Below are 20,125 nucleotides of genomic sequence, written 5' to 3'. Positions count from 1 at the left end.
AAATATCGAAGGTGTAAAGTTTTTCTTTGGTTGAGAAGTTTTTCAGGAAGTTCTTCTAGAATAAGGAGGTCGATATGTAATAATGCTCCTTGAGGCACAAAGCTTTGTTCTAGTACATGGAAAGTTTTTCAAATACCGCTTGGCATGTGTATGAAAACACTTACTGCACTTTCTTTGACCATCGCTAGGAGGCGTCTTCTTTTACCCATCGATGGTGTGAAACTCTCATCCCATGATTGTAGAATCAGCCTTCTAGCGATAAGCACAAGTTGTTTTTTTAAATTAACGTTAATAAACATTTTGTTTAAATTGTTCGTTTTACGCGGACGAATTACCACCCATGTTATTTTTATCTCTTTCTCCTTACGGTTTAGACACAGCCTCGCAAGCTACGTTCAGGTGAATGGCTTAGTGATGGAACAGAGATGAAGTGAGCTAGCCTTTTTATTAACATTTCCCTTCGTTGACTACTGGAATAAGAGGGAGCTCGCACAAACTTTCGACCAGCAAGGAAGTTTGCACTAGAGAGGGATATAAACTTATTACTTAAGTCGCATTTTACTTACTAAATCCTAGAAGAGATGGACTGGTCCTATTCTTCAGTGCCAGGACAGAAGCTGTAAAAATTAAAAACAACGACAATATAATATAGTTATGTAAGATATTTTCAAGAGGAAAAATGCTAGCTACATCATTACAATTAGTTAATATTTCGAGCCAAATCTGTTAAAAGAATGTAATTACAAACATATTAAAATTGCATGTAAAAATGTTTTGCGCAACTTTTCATTGTCTTATTAATATCGCTGGCTATAAATGTTTCATGATTCACAAACAAAGTATGCTTGCCAAAATTCTGATACATAGTGTATACACATTTGTTTTGCGTTATAGCGTGGGACACCATTAAGCTTTTTTTTATTGTCTCAAATATAAAATGAAGTAGTCAGTAGGCAGCCGGCGATGGAAATTATCGACTGGTTTAAAGATAGTTAAGGTTTGATTTTCTTGGGGATAGTTGCAAGTCACGCTGCTTTCAAATACACAAGAAGCCTACGTATGAGACTTGACTTTGTAGATGATGATAATAATTTAAATTAGAAGGCTGACAAGTTAAATCCACAAATATATTTATTTAAACATTGATCTATGCACGAGCTATTTGTAAAGGAATACACCTGGTGAGCTGTATTCGGCCAGTTGTCATGGCAACCAATCATACAAACGAAAACGTCAACAATAAAGAGAATTCTTCCGTTGTGTTTATCGAGTTCTGCGATCATGGATTTAGGTTTAATTGATAAGCTGCGATTATTAAAAATCGACACCGAACTAAGGCCACACATAAAAATGAAGCCAATGAGTCGTTATTACTTCGTGGCCTCCACAAATCCTGGTGAGCAGTTTTACGTATTCGCCTCCACTGCGGCTTGGCTCATCAGGAAAATCGGGAAAGACTTTGAGCAACCAAATGAAGAAGACGACCCGAATCCCATTATTGCAAACATCATAGACATTCTCAGACAAAAAGATATTGCCGTCGAATTTTCTTCCCATAAGTTGAAACAAGGTTATGGCGAGCAAGTTTGCTATATTCTTAACGTTTTGGCTGATGAAGCATTGAAAAACCAGAATTTTGAATGGCAGAATCCTATTGTCAACATTCCGGAAACGGAAGAATCTACAGACGACGTGGATCAGGTAGTAGACGAAACTGAAATACTTCTTGATAAAGTAGAAGAAGAAATGGCTATTTATTCTGAGGAATCTGACGGAGAATATGCTAATGTGGATGAAAAAGAGCCAATTAATATAGCTAACAAGGTTCACGACTGGGAGGCTTGGAAATTAGAGTTAGAGAGGGTAGCACCAGCTCTGCGATTAAAGATATCTGCCGACGGTCGCGACTGGAGAGCAAGGCACGCTCAAATGAAGACTTATAGAGACGAATTGTTTGAAAGATTCAAAATTACTGGCTCTCAATTAACCAAACTGCACAGTAACATTACTTCTATTATGGATAAGATAAATGCTAGAGAAAATATTTTGAACGAACAGTTTGAACCTTTAGTTAGAGAATATGGTTCTCTTTTGGACGAATTGAATAAAGTTACTAATGAATATAAAGAAGTGAGCGTTGGTGTAACAGAGAGGCAAGAAATGTTAAATGAAATAACTGCCAAAGTTGAGACGATAAAGCAGAGAACGGAATCGAGAGGGTCTTCAATGAACGACAACTCCCCGCTGGTGACCGCAAAGAAAGCAGTGGCTAACCTGAAGAAGGATATACAGGAGTTGGATTTCCAAATCATAATACTCCTATGGATGCTGACTACGAAAGAGAACCCGAATAATAACTTGTTGACAAACGCAGAGACTAGAATGGTTGCGACGGAAGCTTATTAATTAGATATTTTGTATTCACTGTTGGTTTGGTGTTTAGACAGGGGCTCATATAAATACGGTATCTATGTAGGTAATAAAAAATGTTTCTATAAAATTTGTTTTGATTTTATTGGAATAATAAACTTAATTTTACATTTATATCTAGCTATTATACAACAGAAACAAGGATTGTTGGCAGTGCGATACAAAGCAAACGCCCAAAATTTAAAAAATATACTTATATTAATTTAGAGTCATAAGTTTAAGTTACTACATCAGAAGGGTTCAAACATGGCAAATTAATTGTTAATGGGTAACAGAAGCTAGATTATTGCAGTTGCAATATACAAATCTTTAGTTGTTATTTTCTGGTAACAAAAAATTACTACATACTTAGATTATGTTTCCTAGAAGATTATTTTTAATAATATAGCTTTGTATCGCAGAACCCACTTCTATATTATATATATTTAAATAACATCAGATCATAATTATAACTATGAAATCACATCCACGGGCTTAGAAAACCTAATAACCCAAAACCATAAAAATATTGTAATAATAAAATATATAGGTAGGTTCGATTCATGGCTCGAAAATCATAGTGCATTTGCTATCGCGATTTTACAATAAGAAGAACTTTCTTCGTAACGTGACGTAAAAGAAACATCTTTAAATTAATTTATTATATTCTTTAAAAATAAAACCTTTTATTGTTTTTAAAATAATTTAATAGAAAAAGTGGTACGCGTTTCCAACTTACAAAATATAAAAATAAAATAAAACTTTTTCATGATATTTATGTATAGAAGGCATAGAATGTCACATGTGAGTCTTTATTGAGTATTGCCACGAGTTATTCTTCATTACAATTATAACATTTGATAAAACAACAACTAACATTACTTACAATAAAAATATTGCGTAACATCTTTGGTACTTTCAAGATTCGTATAAGCTAGCTATCGCATTGGGCCACCTTCTAAAGACAGCAAAGGTTTAAAGTACCTATAAGAAAAATATTGAAATCCATTGCCGTAGAAAAAAGGCAAACGGTGCTTTACTATAGGGCAAAATTAAGCACCAATTTGTGGAATGTGTGCTATTATAAAATAGAAGATATGTAAAAAAAAAATACCCTTTTTCATATTGCCAACTTATACATACACAACATAAATACCATTGTTTAATTGCTAAACAATGCTCATACAATGAAAGAAAACATCATAAGGTAACCAACACATTCAGGCAACTGGATGTGTAACCATTATAAGGTCAGGTCGCGGAGGTCAGCATTGTGCAAAAACCCGACTTCAGGGTCAGCCAAATCAGGACCGTGTTCATAGGCGCACCCTGGGCTCCTCTCCAGAGAGGTGAGGATGCTACAAGGACTGACGCCAGATCGAGATCATACGGACATCACTAATGTAAAGACTCTGCTTTTACAAGTTTTGAAAAAATATTGCTACAATCGTTAATCTCTCTTTCGGTAAGGAAATAGAATGTAATATCAAATAATTTCATGAAAATGCCTTTCGCCTGCGAATGATAAAGTACGTGTTTCATTACTTAATGGCACCTACATGTACCTACGCAGACTTGCTCGCATGATTGAGTATTCTATGCTACGCGATGTATAAAATGTATAAAAATAAATGTAAAAGAAAACTGTATTGCTATAAAAATAAGGCAAATATTATTTTATGTAGGTATGAACGGGAATTGTTCCAATATTTATGATAAAAATAATTATTATTTGCATTAAAATGTTAATCTATAAGAATTCACATAATGGGCACTTTATGCTAAGCAAATTTGGGGCTTAAAAGGTTGTTAAGCCTATCTATAAATAAAATTGAAAATTATGTACTTAATGTACTTGAGTAAACTTATAGTATTTTCCTATATCTAAAACTCTTCTAGTATTAATTAGCACAATGAGATTATAAAAAAAAAATCGTCTGTCTCTTAAACCAATATACGGAATCTCTTGTCATATGCCTATTCCTCACTTAATATTATGAAAATAAAATGAAATAAAGTAGAAAAAAGTATATAACCCAGTTTGACGTAAAGGATTTAAAAGTCAATGTTTTGGCAAATAAATATTTTGTTGGCAAAGTCCTGTTAATAATGCATTATGTTCTATTTACAAAAAAACTATTATATCGTACTGTATATGAATTCATATTCACAACACTATATAAGGAATATACTCTAACAGCGCACAGCCTTATTTTATTCTGTCATTTATGACAGATATACTATTTAATATTATTATAATTAGGGCGCTTAATCACTGAGAATGTTCGTTTGCACTTACAATCAATGGCAGAGAAACATACTCTGTTCCTACAAAACAAAACCACGAGTTTTAAGTATTAAAACTACATACATACATTTATATGAAGGCAGAGCCAATGTTCTCGAAAAGACTACGGTCATGACATAAGGCCACGTTCAGCTCAAATGTCTTAAGATTGAATTGACATTTTGATCGTGACTTGGTGGCTTGTATAACGAATATTTTGACAATATAGTCCAAGCGAGCATCCTCTGTGATTGCAATAAGCAAATTGTACGTCTTGGGGCTATACGTTTATAAGGCATACCTTTATTTTTGGCATTTTATAATAAACTACCTAGGTACTGTTAGCGGCTTCGTTCAATTGTAATTTGTTTAATTCTGATGTCATGTATCCATACTAATATTATAAATGTGAAATTGTGTTTGTTGGTCAGTGTTTCACTTTAAAACAATTGATCTCCATGAAATATTGCACTCATAAATTGTGGAGTAAGGAGACGATTATATGGGTACATTATACGTGTTTTCACTTTTGTTTATATAAGTCTAAGATTTATTCAATTAATCGTTCATTATTTCAGCTGTGACATATTATACGGATATTCAAACAAGGAAACTTCTGCGTTTACAGTATTACTGAGTTACTAAGTAAGATTTTCAATACAATGGTACTATTTCATCTACATTCACTAGTTACTAAGTCAAGATAATAGGCCTCAATCACGTATGTAAATTTTTTTAAAATTATTTATCTCTTTTTACTCAAGTTTTATACAACTGTACTTTTGAAACGACGAAAGTTTGCCAAAGAAGATACATCGCAAGCTTTATAATTCTACAGTAAGTAGATAAAAAATGTAAAAAAAATAGTTTTTTTCAGAATTAGCCAATCAGATATGTGATTTGTCTACTTTTGTTTTAAAGCATAGGCAGGCATACGAAAATTGGCAAAAATGCTTTGGCAAATCAAACCACGTATCACAACGTTAGAGTTCAGTTTTGTTCGTCATCCTTCCCCATGTTCAGAAAAAGGCTTTTCGCTTGTGCAGAATATACTGTTTCGGGCTTGGAATCTTCGAACGTAATATTGTACTTCTTTTTCAAATCGTCCATGAATTCTTGTTTCAGGAGTGCTAAACATCTGAAAAAATACATTTGATATATTATTTAAACTATACTACTCTTGCGTGCTTTACACAAAGACCTCAGACGGATATCCAACAGGCATCATTTTAAGTAAAACGTACATTCTTTCTTTCTCAGAAAGCTAACGGCGGAATGATTCATCATTTCTTACAAATGTGACTAATTTTAATGTATTTTTATCTATAATCTTATACATACATACATACATATGGTCACGTGCGGTCCCTTGCGGGGTAGACAGAACCAACAGTCTTAAAAAAACAGAATGGCCACGTTCAGCTATTTAAGAATTAAAATCCCAAATTGATAAGCCTATCAATTAATCGCCTGTTACGACATCCATGGAAAATGAGATGGAGTCGTCCTATTCCTTTTTTGTGATGGTGCCGGGAACGCGCACGCGGCACGGGTGTGTCGTGTGTAGTTACATTCTGTAGTGCGGGTCGGCGCGGAAGGCGGTGATGTCGGGCGAGGGCGCGTGCGGCACGGGTGTGTCGTGTGTAGTTACATTCTGTAGTGCGGGTCGGCGCGGAAGGCGGTGATGTCGGGCGAGGGCGCGTGCGGCACGGGTGTGTCGTGTGTAGTTACATTCTGTAGTGCGGGTCGGCGCGGAAGGCGGTGATGTCGGGCGAGGGCGCGTGCGGCACGGGTGTGTCGTGTGTAGTTACATTCTGTAGTGCGGGTCGGCGCGGAAGGCGGTGATGTCGGGCGAGGGCGCGTGCGGCACGGGTGTGTCGTGTGTAGTTACATTCTGTAGTGCGGGTCGGCGCGGAAGGCGGTGATGTCGGGCGAGGGCGCGTGCGGCACGGGTGTGTCGTGTGTAGTTACATTCTGTAGTGCGGGTCGGCGCGGAAGGCGGTGATGTCGGGCGAGGGCGCGTGCGGCACGGGTGTGTCGTGTGTAGTTACATTCTGTAGTGCGGGTCGGCGCGGAAGGCGGTGATGTCGGGCGAGAGCGCGTGCGGCACGGGTGTGTCGTGTGTAGTTACATTCTGTAGTGCGGGTCGGCGCGGAAGGCGGTGATGTCGGGCGAGGGCGCGTGCGGCACGGGTGTGTCGTGTGTAGTTACATTCTGTAGTGCGGGTCGGCGCGGAAGGCGGTGATGTCGGGCGAGGGCGCGTGCGGCACGGGTGTGTCGTGTGTAGTTACATTCTGTAGTGCGGGTCGGCGCGGAAGGCGGTGATGTCGGGCGAGGGCGCGTGCGGCACGGGTGTGTCGTGTGTAGTTACATTCTGTAGTGCGGGTCGGCGCGGAAGGCGGTGATGTCGGGCGAGGGCGCGTGCGGCACGGGTGTGTCGTGTGTAGTTACATTCTGTAGTGCGGGTCGGCGCGGAAGGCGGTGATGTCGGGCGAGGGCGCGTGCGGCACGGGTGTGTCGTGTGTAGTTACATTCTGTAGTGCGGGTCGGCGCGGAAGGCGGTGATGTCGGGCGAGGGCGCGTGCGGCACGGGTGTGTCGTGTGTAGTTACATTCTGTAGTGCGGGTCGGCGCGGAAGGCGGTGATGTCGGGCGAGGGCGCGTGCGGCACGGGTGTGTCGTGTGTAGTTACATTCTGTAGTGCGGGTCGGCGCGGAAGGCGGTGATGTCGGGCGAGGGCGCGTGCGGCACGGGTGTGTCGTGTGTAGTTACATTCTGTAGTGCGGGTCGGCGCGGAAGGCGGTGATGTCGGGCGAGGGCGCGTGCGGCACGGGTGTGTCGTGTGTAGTTACATTCTGTAGTGCGGGTCGGCGCGGAAGGCGGTGATGTCGGGCGAGGGCGCGTGCGGCACGGGTGTGTCGTGTGTAGTTACATTCTGTAGTGCGGGTCGGCGCGGAAGGCGGTGATGTCGGGCGAGGGCGCGTGCGGCACGGGTGTGTCGTGTGTAGTTACATTCTGTAGTGCGGGTCGGCGCGGAAGGCGGTGATGTCGGGCGAGGGCGCGTGCGGCACGGGTGTGTCGTGTGTAGTTACATTCTGTAGTGCGGGTCGGCGCGGAAGGCGGTGATGTCGGGCGAGGGCGCGTGCGGCACGGGTGTGTCGTGTGTAGTTACATTCTGTAGTGCGGGTCGGCGCGGAAGGCGGTGATGTCGGGCGAGGGCGCGTGCGGCACGGGTGTGTCGTGTGTAGTTACATTCTGTAGTGCGGGTCGGCGCGGAAGGCGGTGATGTCGGGCGAGGGCGCGTGCGGCACGGGTGTGTCGTGTGTAGTTACATTCTGTAGTGCGGGTCGGCGCGGAAGGCGGTGATGTCGGGCGAGGGCGCGTGCGGCACGGGTGTGTCGTGTGTAGTTACATTCTGTAGTGCGGGTCGGCGCGGAAGGCGGTGATGTCGGGCGAGGGCGCGTGCGGCACGGGTGTGTCGTGTGTAGTTACATTCTGTAGTGCGGGTCGGCGCGGAAGGCGGTGATGTCGGGCGAGGGCGCGTGCGGCACGGGTGTGTCGTGTGTAGTTACATTCTGTAGTGCGGGTCGGCGCGGAAGGCGGTGATGTCGGGCGAGGGCGCGTGCGGCACGGGTGTGTCGTGTGTAGTTACATTCTGTAGTGCGGGTCGGCGCGGAAGGCGGTGATGTCGGGCGAGGGCGCGTGCGGCACGGGTGTGTCGTGTGTAGTTACATTCTGTAGTGCGGGTCGGCGCGGAAGGCGGTGATGTCGGGCGAGGGCGCGTGCGGCACGGGTGTGTCGTGTGTAGTTACATTCTGTAGTGCGGGTCGGCGCGGAAGGCGGTGATGTCGGGCGAGGGCGCGTGCGGCACGGGTGTGTCGTGTGTAGTTACATTCTGTAGTGCGGGTCGGCGCGGAAGGCGGTGATGTCGGGCGAGGGCGCGTGCGGCACGGGTGTGTCGTGTGTAGTTACATTCTGTAGTGCGGGTCGGCGCGGAAGGCGGTGATGTCGGGCGAGGGCGCGTGCGGCACGGGTGTGTCGTGTGTAGTTACATTCTGTAGTGCGGGTCGGCGCGGAAGGCGGTGATGTCGGGCGAGGGCGCGTGCGGCACGGGTGTGTCGTGTGTAGTTACATTCTGTAGTGCGGGTCGGCGCGGAAGGCGGTGATGTCGGGCGAGGGCGCGTGCGGCACGGGTGTGTCGTGTGTAGTTACATTCTGTAGTGCGGGTCGGCGCGGAAGGCGGTGATGTCGGGCGAGGGCGCGTGCGGCACGGGTGTGTCGTGTGTAGTTACATTCTGTAGTGCGGGTCGGCGCGGAAGGCGGTGATGTCGGGCGAGGGCGCGTGCGGCACGGGTGTGTCGTGTGTAGTTACATTCTGTAGTGCGGGTCGGCGCGGAAGGCGGTGATGTCGGGCGAGGGCGCGTGCGGCACGGGTGTGTCGTGTGTAGTTACATTCTGTAGTGCGGGTCGGCGCGGAAGGCGGTGATGTCGGGCGAGGGCGCGTGCGGCACGGGTGTGTCGTGTGTAGTTACATTCTGTAGTGCGGGTCGGCGCGGAAGGCGGTGATGTCGGGCGAGGGCGCGTGCGGCACGGGTGTGTCGTGTGTAGTTACATTCTGTAGTGCGGGTCGGCGCGGAAGGCGGTGATGTCGGGCGAGGGCGCGTGCGGCACGGGTGTGTCGTGTGTAGTTACATTCTGTAGTGCGGGTCGGCGCGGAAGGCGGTGATGTCGGGCGAGGGCGCGTGCGGCACGGGTGTGTCGTGTGTAGTTACATTCTGTAGTGCGGGTCGGCGCGGAAGGCGGTGATGTCGGGCGAGGGCGCGTGCGGCACGGGTGTGTCGTGTGTAGTTACATTCTGTAGTGCGGGTCGGCGCGGAAGGCGGTGATGTCGGGCGAGGGCGCGTGCGGCACGGGTGTGTCGTGTGTAGTTACATTCTGTAGTGCGGGTCGGCGCGGAAGGCGGTGATGTCGGGCGAGGGCGCGTGCGGCACGGGTGTGTCGTGTGTAGTTACATTCTGTAGTGCGGGTCGGCGCGGAAGGCGGTGATGTCGGGCGAGGGCGCGTGCGGCACGGGTGTGTCGTGTGTAGTTACATTCTGTAGTGCGGGTCGGCGCGGAAGGCGGTGATGTCGGGCGAGGGCGCGTGCGGCACGGGTGTGTCGTGTGTAGTTACATTCTGTAGTGCGGGTCGGCGCGGAAGGCGGTGATGTCGGGCGAGGGCGCGTGCGGCACGGGTGTGTCGTGTGTAGTTACATTCTGTAGTGCGGGTCGGCGCGGAAGGCGGTGATGTCGGGCGAGGGCGCGTGCGGCACGGGTGTGTCGTGTGTAGTTACATTCTGTAGTGCGGGTCGGCGCGGAAGGCGGTGATGTCGGGCGAGGGCGCGTGCGGCACGGGTGTGTCGTGTGTAGTTACATTCTGTAGTGCGGGTCGGCGCGGAAGGCGGTGATGTCGGGCGAGGGCGCGTGCGGCACGGGTGTGTCGTGTGTAGTTACATTCTGTAGTGCGGGTCGGCGCGGAAGGCGGTGATGTCGGGCGAGGGCGCGTGCGGCACGGGTGTGTCGTGTGTAGTTACATTCTGTAGTGCGGGTCGGCGCGGAAGGCGGTGATGTCGGGCGAGGGCGCGTGCGGCACGGGTGTGTCGTGTGTAGTTACATTCTGTAGTGCGGGTCGGCGCGGAAGGCGGTGATGTCGGGCGAGGGCGCGTGCGGCACGGGTGTGTCGTGTGTAGTTACATTCTGTAGTGCGGGTCGGCGCGGAAGGCGGTGATGTCGGGCGAGGGCGCGTGCGGCACGGGTGTGTCGTGTGTAGTTACATTCTGTAGTGCGGGTCGGCGCGGAAGGCGGTGATGTCGGGCGAGGGCGCGTGCGGCACGGGTGTGTCGTGTGTAGTTACATTCTGTAGTGCGGGTCGGCGCGGAAGGCGGTGATGTCGGGCGAGGGCGCGTGCGGCACGGGTGTGTCGTGTGTAGTTACATTCTGTAGTGCGGGTCGGCGCGGAAGGCGGTGATGTCGGGCGAGGGCGCGTGCGGCACGGGTGTGTCGTGTGTAGTTACATTCTGTAGTGCGGGTCGGCGCGGAAGGCGGTGATGTCGGGCGAGGGCGCGTGCGGCACGGGTGTGTCGTGTGTAGTTACATTCTGTAGTGCGGGTCGGCGCGGAAGGCGGTGATGTCGGGCGAGGGCGCGTGCGGCACGGGTGTGTCGTGTGTAGTTACATTCTGTAGTGCGGGTCGGCGCGGAAGGCGGTGATGTCGGGCGAGGGCGCGTGCGGCACGGGTGTGTCGTGTGTAGTTACATTCTGTAGTGCGGGTCGGCGCGGAAGGCGGTGATGTCGGGCGAGGGCGCGTGCGGCACGGGTGTGTCGTGTGTAGTTACATTCTGTAGTGCGGGTCGGCGCGGAAGGCGGTGATGTCGGGCGAGGGCGCGTGCGGCACGGGTGTGTCGTGTGTAGTTACATTCTGTAGTGCGGGTCGGCGCGGAAGGCGGTGATGTCGGGCGAGGGCGCGTGCGGCACGGGTGTGTCGTGTGTAGTTACATTCTGTAGTGCGGGTCGGCGCGGAAGGCGGTGATGTCGGGCGAGGGCGCGTGCGGCACGGGTGTGTCGTGTGTAGTTACATTCTGTAGTGCGGGTCGGCGCGGAAGGCGGTGATGTCGGGCGAGGGCGCGTGCGGCACGGGTGTGTCGTGTGTAGTTACATTCTGTAGTGCGGGTCGGCGCGGAAGGCGGTGATGTCGGGCGAGGGCGCGTGCGGCACGGGTGTGTCGTGTGTAGTTACATTCTGTAGTGCGGGTCGGCGCGGAAGGCGGTGATGTCGGGCGAGGGCGCGTGCGGCACGGGTGTGTCGTGTGTAGTTACATTCTGTAGTGCGGGTCGGCGCGGAAGGCGGTGATGTCGGGCGAGGGCGCGTGCGGCACGGGTGTGTCGTGTGTAGTTACATTCTGTAGTGCGGGTCGGCGCGGAAGGCGGTGATGTCGGGCGAGGGCGCGTGCGGCGTGTGCAGCACGAACGCGCGCGGCAGCACGGCGGCGCGGTAGCCGCGCGCGCGCAGCTCCACGCTGTGCGACACCTGACAAACACATACATACATATAATCACGTCTCTTGCGGGGTATATTACAATGCTAACAGTCTTGTAAAGACTGATAGGCCACGTTCAGCTATTTGGATTTAAGATAGAATTGAGATTCAAATAAAGACGGGTTGCTAGCCCATCGCCTAAAATAAGAAATCCCAAGTTTATAAGCCTACCCCTTAGTCGCCTTTTACGACATCCATGGGAGAGTGATGGAGTGGACCTATTCTTTTTTCTATTGGTGCCGGGAACCACACGGCCCACCGACACCAGTTGCAGACATGTATCAATATATATAGAGCTTATCATTGTTACAACTCATCATCATTATTACACTCTTCGACGGCCCTTTCAAACGCATTATTTTCACTTTGCCGCCAAATTGCAAAAATAATGACATTTGAATGAATTTTTTACTCATTATTATTGTTAAAGAGTTCAATTTTTGAAATCTAAATCATTTTTTTATTATATAACAAATGGCCAGTTCTAAAACCTTTCAGTGTCGCCCTCGTACACTATGCACATTCCCCTTTGTTATTACTGTTAATTATGTATGTAACCAACAAATGTAATGTGATAGTGAATAAAGCTTTCATCTATAATATCTTATATACCTTATTCCATCCAAAGCCGGAAAAGCGAGTATCGTATTTGGGCACTGATCTATGTACCACTAGATAAGGCTCGTAATCAGTCTGCCACTCGACCTGAAAGAGATACATACATACATACATACAGTCACGTCTATATCCCTTGCGAGATAAAGATTACAGTCTTGAAAAGACTGAAAGGAAAACTGTACGGCTTTATAGTGACAGATTACTAGCCTACTAGAGGAATCAAGTTTTTAGTCGCCTTTTACGATATTTATCGGAGATATATGAAACACCACATGATGATAATAAAATACATAATTTAAAAAAAAAATATTTCAGCATAAAAATACTGTCGTAATAAAACACGAACTTGTAAAGAGTAGAAAATAATTAAATGAACTGTTTTTCTTACTTGCCGATTGGGCGTCAGACCATTCATACTAAACATCCAGCGATTTAATAAAAAAACTGACATAAGTTATTAAAATGAAAAAAAAAACATTTTTATGAAACATTTCAGATTTCACTTCAAAATTATCATATCTTTTGGTTTCACAACATCGGTTGACGTTGAATAAATTACTTAAAGTTTACTACGTATGTAAGTTAATTCCGTTGTTATATAAATTGGTAGGCATCAACAACAACCCAACGCATTTTTAAGAGATTTTATTTTAAAAATGGATCATTTTATTACAAATGTCACCTCATAAGGCGCCGTAGCGTTAATCCACCTCGTATAATTAGTAGCGCGGTGACCTCGAGGCCACTCTCTAGAGCGGAAAGGCGCTATGTCGCCGGTCAAACTCAATCGAGCGAGTAAGGCTGCCTTGTTCCGGGGCGGCGACGCTCGGTAACGTTGAGTTTCGAAGGCTGGCACAACTAGACACTGAAAAATAAAGTTGAAGTTGTAATCCATACATACCTCACCTATAACCTCAGACTACCTTTTTAACAGGGAAAGATTATTTATGATCGCGTCAGTATTTCCGAAGATTATCCCTAGCCAACATTAATTTTTATTTTTTTAATGCATTATATTCCCAAACGCAGCAATCTGTTCAGGAAATTTAGCTGTTTCTAGTCGTCTAACTAAATTTTATAAATAACTTAGACGGCCTCTGTGGCGCAGCGGTAGTACGCTTGTCTGTGACACCGGAGGCCCCGGGTTCGAATTCCGGCCAGGGCATGATGAGAAAAGAACGTTCTCTGATTGGCCTGGGTCTTGGATGTTTATCTATATAAGTATTTATTATAAAATATAGTATCGTTGAGTTAGTATCTCGTAACACAAGTCTCGAACTTACTTCGAGGCTAACTCAATCAGTGTAATTTGTCCCGTATATATTTATTTATTATTATTTATAACTTTACTTTTTAAAATATTAGAATATACAGCACGCACGAGTATTAATTTGACATGCAAATTACATAAACTCGTGCTGTATACTCTTTGCAAATGTTTTTAAAAGAGTAACTCACCTTCTTCTGTGGATAAGGGTTGGTGAGACGAATAGCTTCTCTCAGATGCTCGTACAAGCCGACCATGGGAACAAAGTCGGCGTCCATTAGGAACACGTATGGCGTGTCTACATTAGAAAGGGCCACGTTTCTAAGGTAGTTCACTGGGTAATGTACCTGAAAATTAATTATTTATTTAATTGGCATGTCGCTAAGATCAAACTATCAACCTTATTTTAAAAAGTAAAGAGTTTGTTTTCACATCGACATCATCTCAGCGGATAGAGTGAGTCAGATAATTTATAAACAATACTGGTGTTAGCGGCGCATGTAGGTACCTTTATTTTATCAAGGACGAGCGACAAGCTGTTGGTGGCTTCCCTCTATATGGCATAATTTCGATGTTTCGAATTTCACTTGGCATAACACACTTGGCATATTTTTTTAAGCCGAAAATATTTAACGCATAAAAATTTATTAGTATAATGGTCGTTAGGCCGAATGTTTTTAAAGCAGAATTTACAATGGCATACTTTTAATGTGGCAGAATTTTGTTGGTCGCTCGATGACCACGGATCGTTGTAACATGATTCGAAACGTTCGAGATGAAATAAAGGAATGTTATGTGCGCGTTTTATACTTAAGTATAATATTTATAAATAGTATAAATAATATTTAAATCTCAATTCTATCATTAAGCCTTAACGTAGTGGATCATTATTTTCGAGACTGTTGACTCTGTCTACTGTGCAAGGGATATAGACGTGATTATATGTATAATGCTCAGTTTTATTTCAGTTAAGTCAGATGATAACACGAAACGACCTTATCTATTTTGGTAGGGGAACATATCCCAGCGTAGACCATCATTATATAAGTAGTTGCCTGAATGTGCACTAAACGCGAGTATCCTCACGACGTTCTCGCTCCCGAAAAAGTATACCTAGTGGCATTGGAACCACGGTGTTTAAAAATAAAACTTATTCCAGCCAGATACCTTAACAAATTGACCACCAACGCTCTTGAATTGTTAATGACATACATACATATGGTCACGTCTATATCCCTTGCGGGATAGACAGGGCCAACAGTCTTGAAAAGACTGAATGGTCACGTTCGGCTATTTGGCTTAATGATAGAATTGAGATTCAAATAGTGACAGGTTGCTAATCCATCGCCCAAAAAAGAATAAAAAGTTTGTAAACCTATCCCTCAGTCGCCTTTTACGACATTCATGGGAAAGAGATGGAGTGGTCTTATTCTTTTTTGTATTGTGCCGGGAACCACACGGCACTTTGTTAATGAAATCAGAATATAACTTACATTGTCCTGTTGAAACACCAAATGGTACCCGATGTTGCGTCGTGAGCTCAACGTATCCGATAAATTTCTGATGTAGCTCTCAAACTTCGCCACTTCGCAATCTGACAGGTAGATGGCAGCACTCAGGGGACCTGTCAAAGTGAATGAACGAACATTTTCAAAACAGTACATCGTAAGTCTCTGCCTACCTCTGTGCCCACACACACTCACAACAAACTTCGCCCTGATCCCAGCAGGAGTTGTTTTTTTTATTATTATGTCAGAAAGACAAGAGTTCTCTTTAATCGCCTTCAAAAAAAGGTGGTTCTCAGTTTCACCAGTATGAATGTATGGTTGTTTGTCCGAGATTATCTCACGTTTCGCTGAACTGATTTTGATGTGGTTTCCAGCATAGTGTTTCTTACAAATAGGAGGATTTACAAATTTTACCGACTTTAAAAAAAGGAGGATATCGGGTGAAGGAGGTTCTCTTCTTACAAAAGTTATTTGTTTCTTTGAAAGTAATATTTCACCTTCCCAATACTTGACGAGCCTTTCCAAGAACTGCAGCCTGTCCATAGACAACTGTAGTACTAACGTGACGTCAAAATTGTCTATGTTGTTGTAGCTGTAGTCCATGTAATATATGTGCGTGCGCAGGACTGCTCGCTGGGCGGCGCGGAAACTCATGCAGAGGTCTGAGTGGTTCATCTGTATATGAAATAAATAATTATCTTGGATCCAAATATCAAAATCTACATTATAATGCTGCTTTAAAAGGGCAAGTGTCGAAGAAGCCAACCTTTATTCCAATGTTTCATTTGACATTTATAATCAATGTGGGAAGAGACACAGTTATATATTTCATACATAATTTAGTAAAACTTAGGTAACTACAGATCTTACCTTGTACGTAACAGTCTCGACTTGACTGCATCTGTGCAACTTTTCTTTCAACAGGTACCCATCAAAATTAACATAACTCTGATATATATTCTTAAAAAATAGTGAATCTGTTAACCTAATGTTGTACTTGCTCGGCGAATTCCAATGGATTATCTGAAAATGATCAAAATCCGTTAAAAAAAAACACTTTTAAACACTATTGTTCCTATTCTTACTTGGGTTAGGTTCTCTTGATAACTAAGAATCATCTGACTAACTCACTCCTGGATAGTGCTCAGTATTATTTTAACTATTTCTATGGCAAAATTATTTAATTATTTGACGGCCTCTGTGGCGCAGCGGTAGTGCGCTTGTCTGTGACACCGGGGGTCCCGGGTTCAAATCCCGGCCGGGGCATGATGAGAAACGAACTTTCTCCGATTGGCCTGGGTCTTGGATGTTTATCTATATAAGTATTTATTATAAAATATAGTATCGTTGAGTTAGTATCTCGTAACACAAGTCTCGAACTTACTTCGAGGCTAACTCAATCAGTGTAATTTGTCCCATATATGTATGTATGTATGTATGTATAATTGGCTATAGGTATTGGGTTTAAAAAATTAAGTCAGTAATTTTTGTAAATGTGTCAGGCCCCAGTAAAAGGAACATTCGGGATGAGATATATCTGTAACACCACCAGTACCAGCATATTTTCTATACTTTTTTTTTAATTTTTTATTTAAGCAACCAACCTTCACTTTAGTCACATCTTCTCCATGGCACTTTTTCGCTAAAGATCTCGTTGACATCTGAACGTTATACTGACAGCTGATTCTATATACAATGTCTGGATTATTCTTGATGACCGCATTAAGCACGTCCTGGTCCGCCAGTTGCGTCTCCTTCACCACACGAAGGTTGGAGTAGACTGCGTTCTGCCATAAATCTTTCCAAGCGATGTCTTCACGGATTTTCTTCAAGTCTAACAGCATAACGCCCGTGTTGAAGCCTTGCCCGATCGCCGGCCACCGATTGGGTGTTAAATACCAATCGCTTTCGTTTTCCACTAGGCCTATTATCTGAAATCACAGAAAAACTAATTATTTTGCACATGAACAAAGCGAGTGAGGCCTAATAATCACCTTGGGGCGAAAATATTTTTTTATATGTATGTTTGTAACGCTTTAACTTTCGAACTGTAATATGAGTAGGATCTGACAATACAATTTTTAAATTTGTCATCAAAATCAGATAAACATTTAGGAGATTTAGTTAAGGCACCAGTCCTCAACAGTAATCTTTTTCACCCTTGCTATGATTGTGTTGTGTTAATTGTATTGTATCTACTTTATATTACAAATAAAGTTATTAAAACAAAAGATTTAAGCAAAGCAAGGGATATTTGAAAATATATTTGTCTAAGTTGCCTTATTTTGCAACTTACATTTAACTAATGACAAGAGAGAGAGATTTCTGACAGAGATTTCTGCACTTACCTGTGCTTTTGCCATGTTTCTAAATAAAGTCCACAGCTCAGCTATATCACATAGAAACGTCAAGTCAGAGTCAAGCACAATGACTCTCTCTAGGGAATTTGGCAGAATTTCCGGAAACAACAGTTTGGTGAGGCCGTAAACTCCGGAATAGTGGGTGTTCGGTATCCAGCTTACTTGAGGTAAAAACTTTTGGGCATTGTAGCAGGTGTACTTTACTAAAACATTGTAATTTAATAATTATTAAACTTTTATGGGCTCAATAATTACTGATGTAGGTACTTTCTAGTAAAAGAATTGTTGTTTTCTCCATAAAATTATAATATTTAATAGCTATAATATTAATATATATTTATGAACAAGAAGGCAAAGAAAACTTTGTATTACAATACTCCAGTTCTAGTATTATTCTCCTTTCTGGACAGCAAACAGTATTATTCAGGATGTATTTATTATGTGCTTGTTCCTTAAAACTGATTATACAAATATTAAAAATTATGTTTTCTCCCAGTGCACTTAATACGACCAATTCAAACATACATAGATTTTTTATATGTGCTATTACTAAATACCATTAGTGCTATATTTATTAGTCATATGGAGATTATGAGAGTTACCCTTTATGCCAAAATCAATTAGCTTAAAAGTTAATTATGCCACATTTATCTGTATGCCAAAACTGTTATTCCAAAGAAAAATAGGATAAATAACTTATGCAATAAAAAGTGGCCCCCTCAATACCAAATAACTTACCATCAGGTAAATCCCATGTCCTGAAGAATTCTTTAATAATGTGCTCTGTGGATCCATCAACAATGATGTGAAAATGTATTGGGTTTTGTCTGTGATGCAATAAAGACTTCAACATGGGAGTGACAAGCTGCATGCATTTTCCCATACATATTAATGATAGATGTACTGTTTCACATAAATTTCCAACATCAGGAATCTGGGAAATAAAATAAAATTTGAGAATGAGATTTTCAAAAGTAATAAATATGTATATAAAATTCATCTAAACATAGAATGATAGTGCCAAGCACTCCTCCTGGTTGTTTATTAGCTAGCTGGCTGTAATTAATCATTCAATGAAATTAATCAGGCTTTCTCATATAATGAAGTGAATAGCAGGTTTGACTGATATTACACAATTTCTAAATAATTGAGGTGAAGGAAGCAGTTTCTTTGTTTAAAAATAATTACGGTCCTTACACCTTACATTCCAGAATTACGGTCAAAGACGGACCCTGGTCTACTCTGTAGAAAGGAGGCTAATGGCAGGAAAATTACTCTGTGTTATTACTATGTACTTACACCGAAATTAATAAATAACTTACTTCCTGGGTATGATACACCGGCCTCGCTACTGCAGCCGCTCCATAACTCTTTTTATGTGAATCCAGTAAACTTATCCTGTAGATAAGCAGCCAATAGCACAACACGGCGAGTAAGAAACTTATACCTAGCGGCACCCGCGTGCACAGGCGAACCATATTTTTCAAACATTTTATTGTAATGGAAAATGAAATAAAATTTCGTGCCATACGATGATTTGATATATGTATTATTTTATTTATCGTGTCCTATATCTCCAATTCGCAATGATGTAACTTGGTAAATAATGAATACATTTACATTGTTAGACACTTCTAAACATTTCTTTTTATTGGGATATTTCAATCATAGCACAATTCTACAAAAATAATACAAATTTTGGAATGTGAATAGTTTATTTGTGCTCAACAACCACAAAAGTTTATTTTTATTTTCTGAAATAAATAAACAAACACCAAAGCGAACCAACAAAAATTAATTGTTGTTAAATCAATGTCATTATCATGTGACGAACCGTTATGACAGTGACAGATTGTAATGACAGGCATGCACTTGTTTTTTTTTCTCAAAACATAAGCACAGATCATATATGTTAAACTCGCCACTGGCAAAAATAAGCAAAAAGAAGTATGATTGCCACAACGAAGAAAAGAAGAAGATCACAGGTCAAAGGTCACGTTAAAGAGGAATCACTAGGTACGAGGTCGGTGTTAGATTTGGCCACAGATTTAAAAGGATCTGGCTATATATCTTTACTGTCCTGCTTGACGTCAATTCTCCTTGTGAATGCAATCGTTACAACAATTGAAAGGGCATAATCTCCTTATCACCAGTTACGTATTACAATACAACATCCACGGGAATGCGACGGAGTGATACAACTCTACAGTTATATATACATACATACATTAAATCATGACTTTTTCCCGGAGGGGTAGGCAGAGACTACATCATTCCACTTGCCACGATCGCTGCATACTTCCTTAGCTTCATCCACATTCATAACTCTTTTCATGCAAGTTCGGCGTCTAGGACTTCCCACTCCGACCTTTCCCTCCACACTCTCCTTGTATATCTGCTTAGTTAACCTGCTTTCATTCCTGCTCTCCACATGACCAAACCATCTTAACATACCCGTTTTTATTCCTGTTACTACATCTTCTTTTCACTACAATTACTTACTATAGAGTTTATCACGTCTTATCTCTTAGCGATAGAAAGAGCCAACGCCAACATCAGCCTCGAAATTCGGAATTAATTACACCCGATTTCTACCTCTATGAT

The 20,125-nt window shown here is 43.6% G+C and overlaps 3 protein-coding genes across 4 annotated transcripts in view; 2 read left to right on the top strand and 1 right to left on the bottom strand.

Annotated features, from left to right (window-relative positions):
- Positions 1-20,125, top strand: part of LOC132903040 (tRNA-cytidine(32) 2-sulfurtransferase-like) — a 198,856-nt gene that overhangs the window by 138,938 nt on the left and 39,793 nt on the right. The window lies entirely within an intron of this gene.
- LOC106135593 (intraflagellar transport protein 57 homolog) lies at positions 1,033-2,475 on the top strand. The gene has a single exon (XM_013335942.2). It carries the CDS (start codon positions 1,282-1,284, stop codon positions 2,404-2,406), a length of 1,125 nt encoding a protein of 374 aa, XP_013191396.2. The 5' UTR covers positions 1,033-1,281; the 3' UTR covers positions 2,407-2,475.
- LOC106135585 (xylosyl- and glucuronyltransferase LARGE1) lies at positions 2,452-20,024 on the bottom strand. Of its 2 annotated transcripts, XM_060950310.1 has the most exons (12): positions 18,844-20,024; positions 18,260-18,455; positions 17,510-17,724; positions 16,766-17,092; positions 16,032-16,184; positions 15,659-15,836; positions 15,147-15,277; positions 13,845-14,000; positions 13,069-13,251; positions 12,381-12,473; positions 11,628-11,758; positions 2,452-5,834 (listed from the first exon to the last, which is right to left on the bottom strand). In XM_060950310.1, the coding sequence occupies exons 1-12, from the start codon at positions 19,048-19,050 to the stop codon at positions 5,687-5,689; spliced, it is 2,118 nt and encodes a 705-aa protein (XP_060806293.1). In that variant the 5' UTR covers positions 19,051-20,024; the 3' UTR covers positions 2,452-5,686. The 2 variants fall into 2 exon arrangements, with proteins under 2 accessions (XP_060806293.1, XP_013191389.2); XM_013335935.2 differs by lacking the exon at positions 11,628-11,758.

Source organism: Amyelois transitella, chromosome 21 (assembly GCF_032362555.1).
Source record: "Amyelois transitella isolate CPQ chromosome 21, ilAmyTran1.1, whole genome shotgun sequence".
In the NCBI taxonomy this organism is placed as follows: domain Eukaryota; kingdom Metazoa; phylum Arthropoda; class Insecta; order Lepidoptera; family Pyralidae; genus Amyelois; species Amyelois transitella.
The sequence above is the reverse complement of the archived record's forward strand: the minus strand, read 5'-3'. Positions and strand labels throughout refer to the sequence as shown.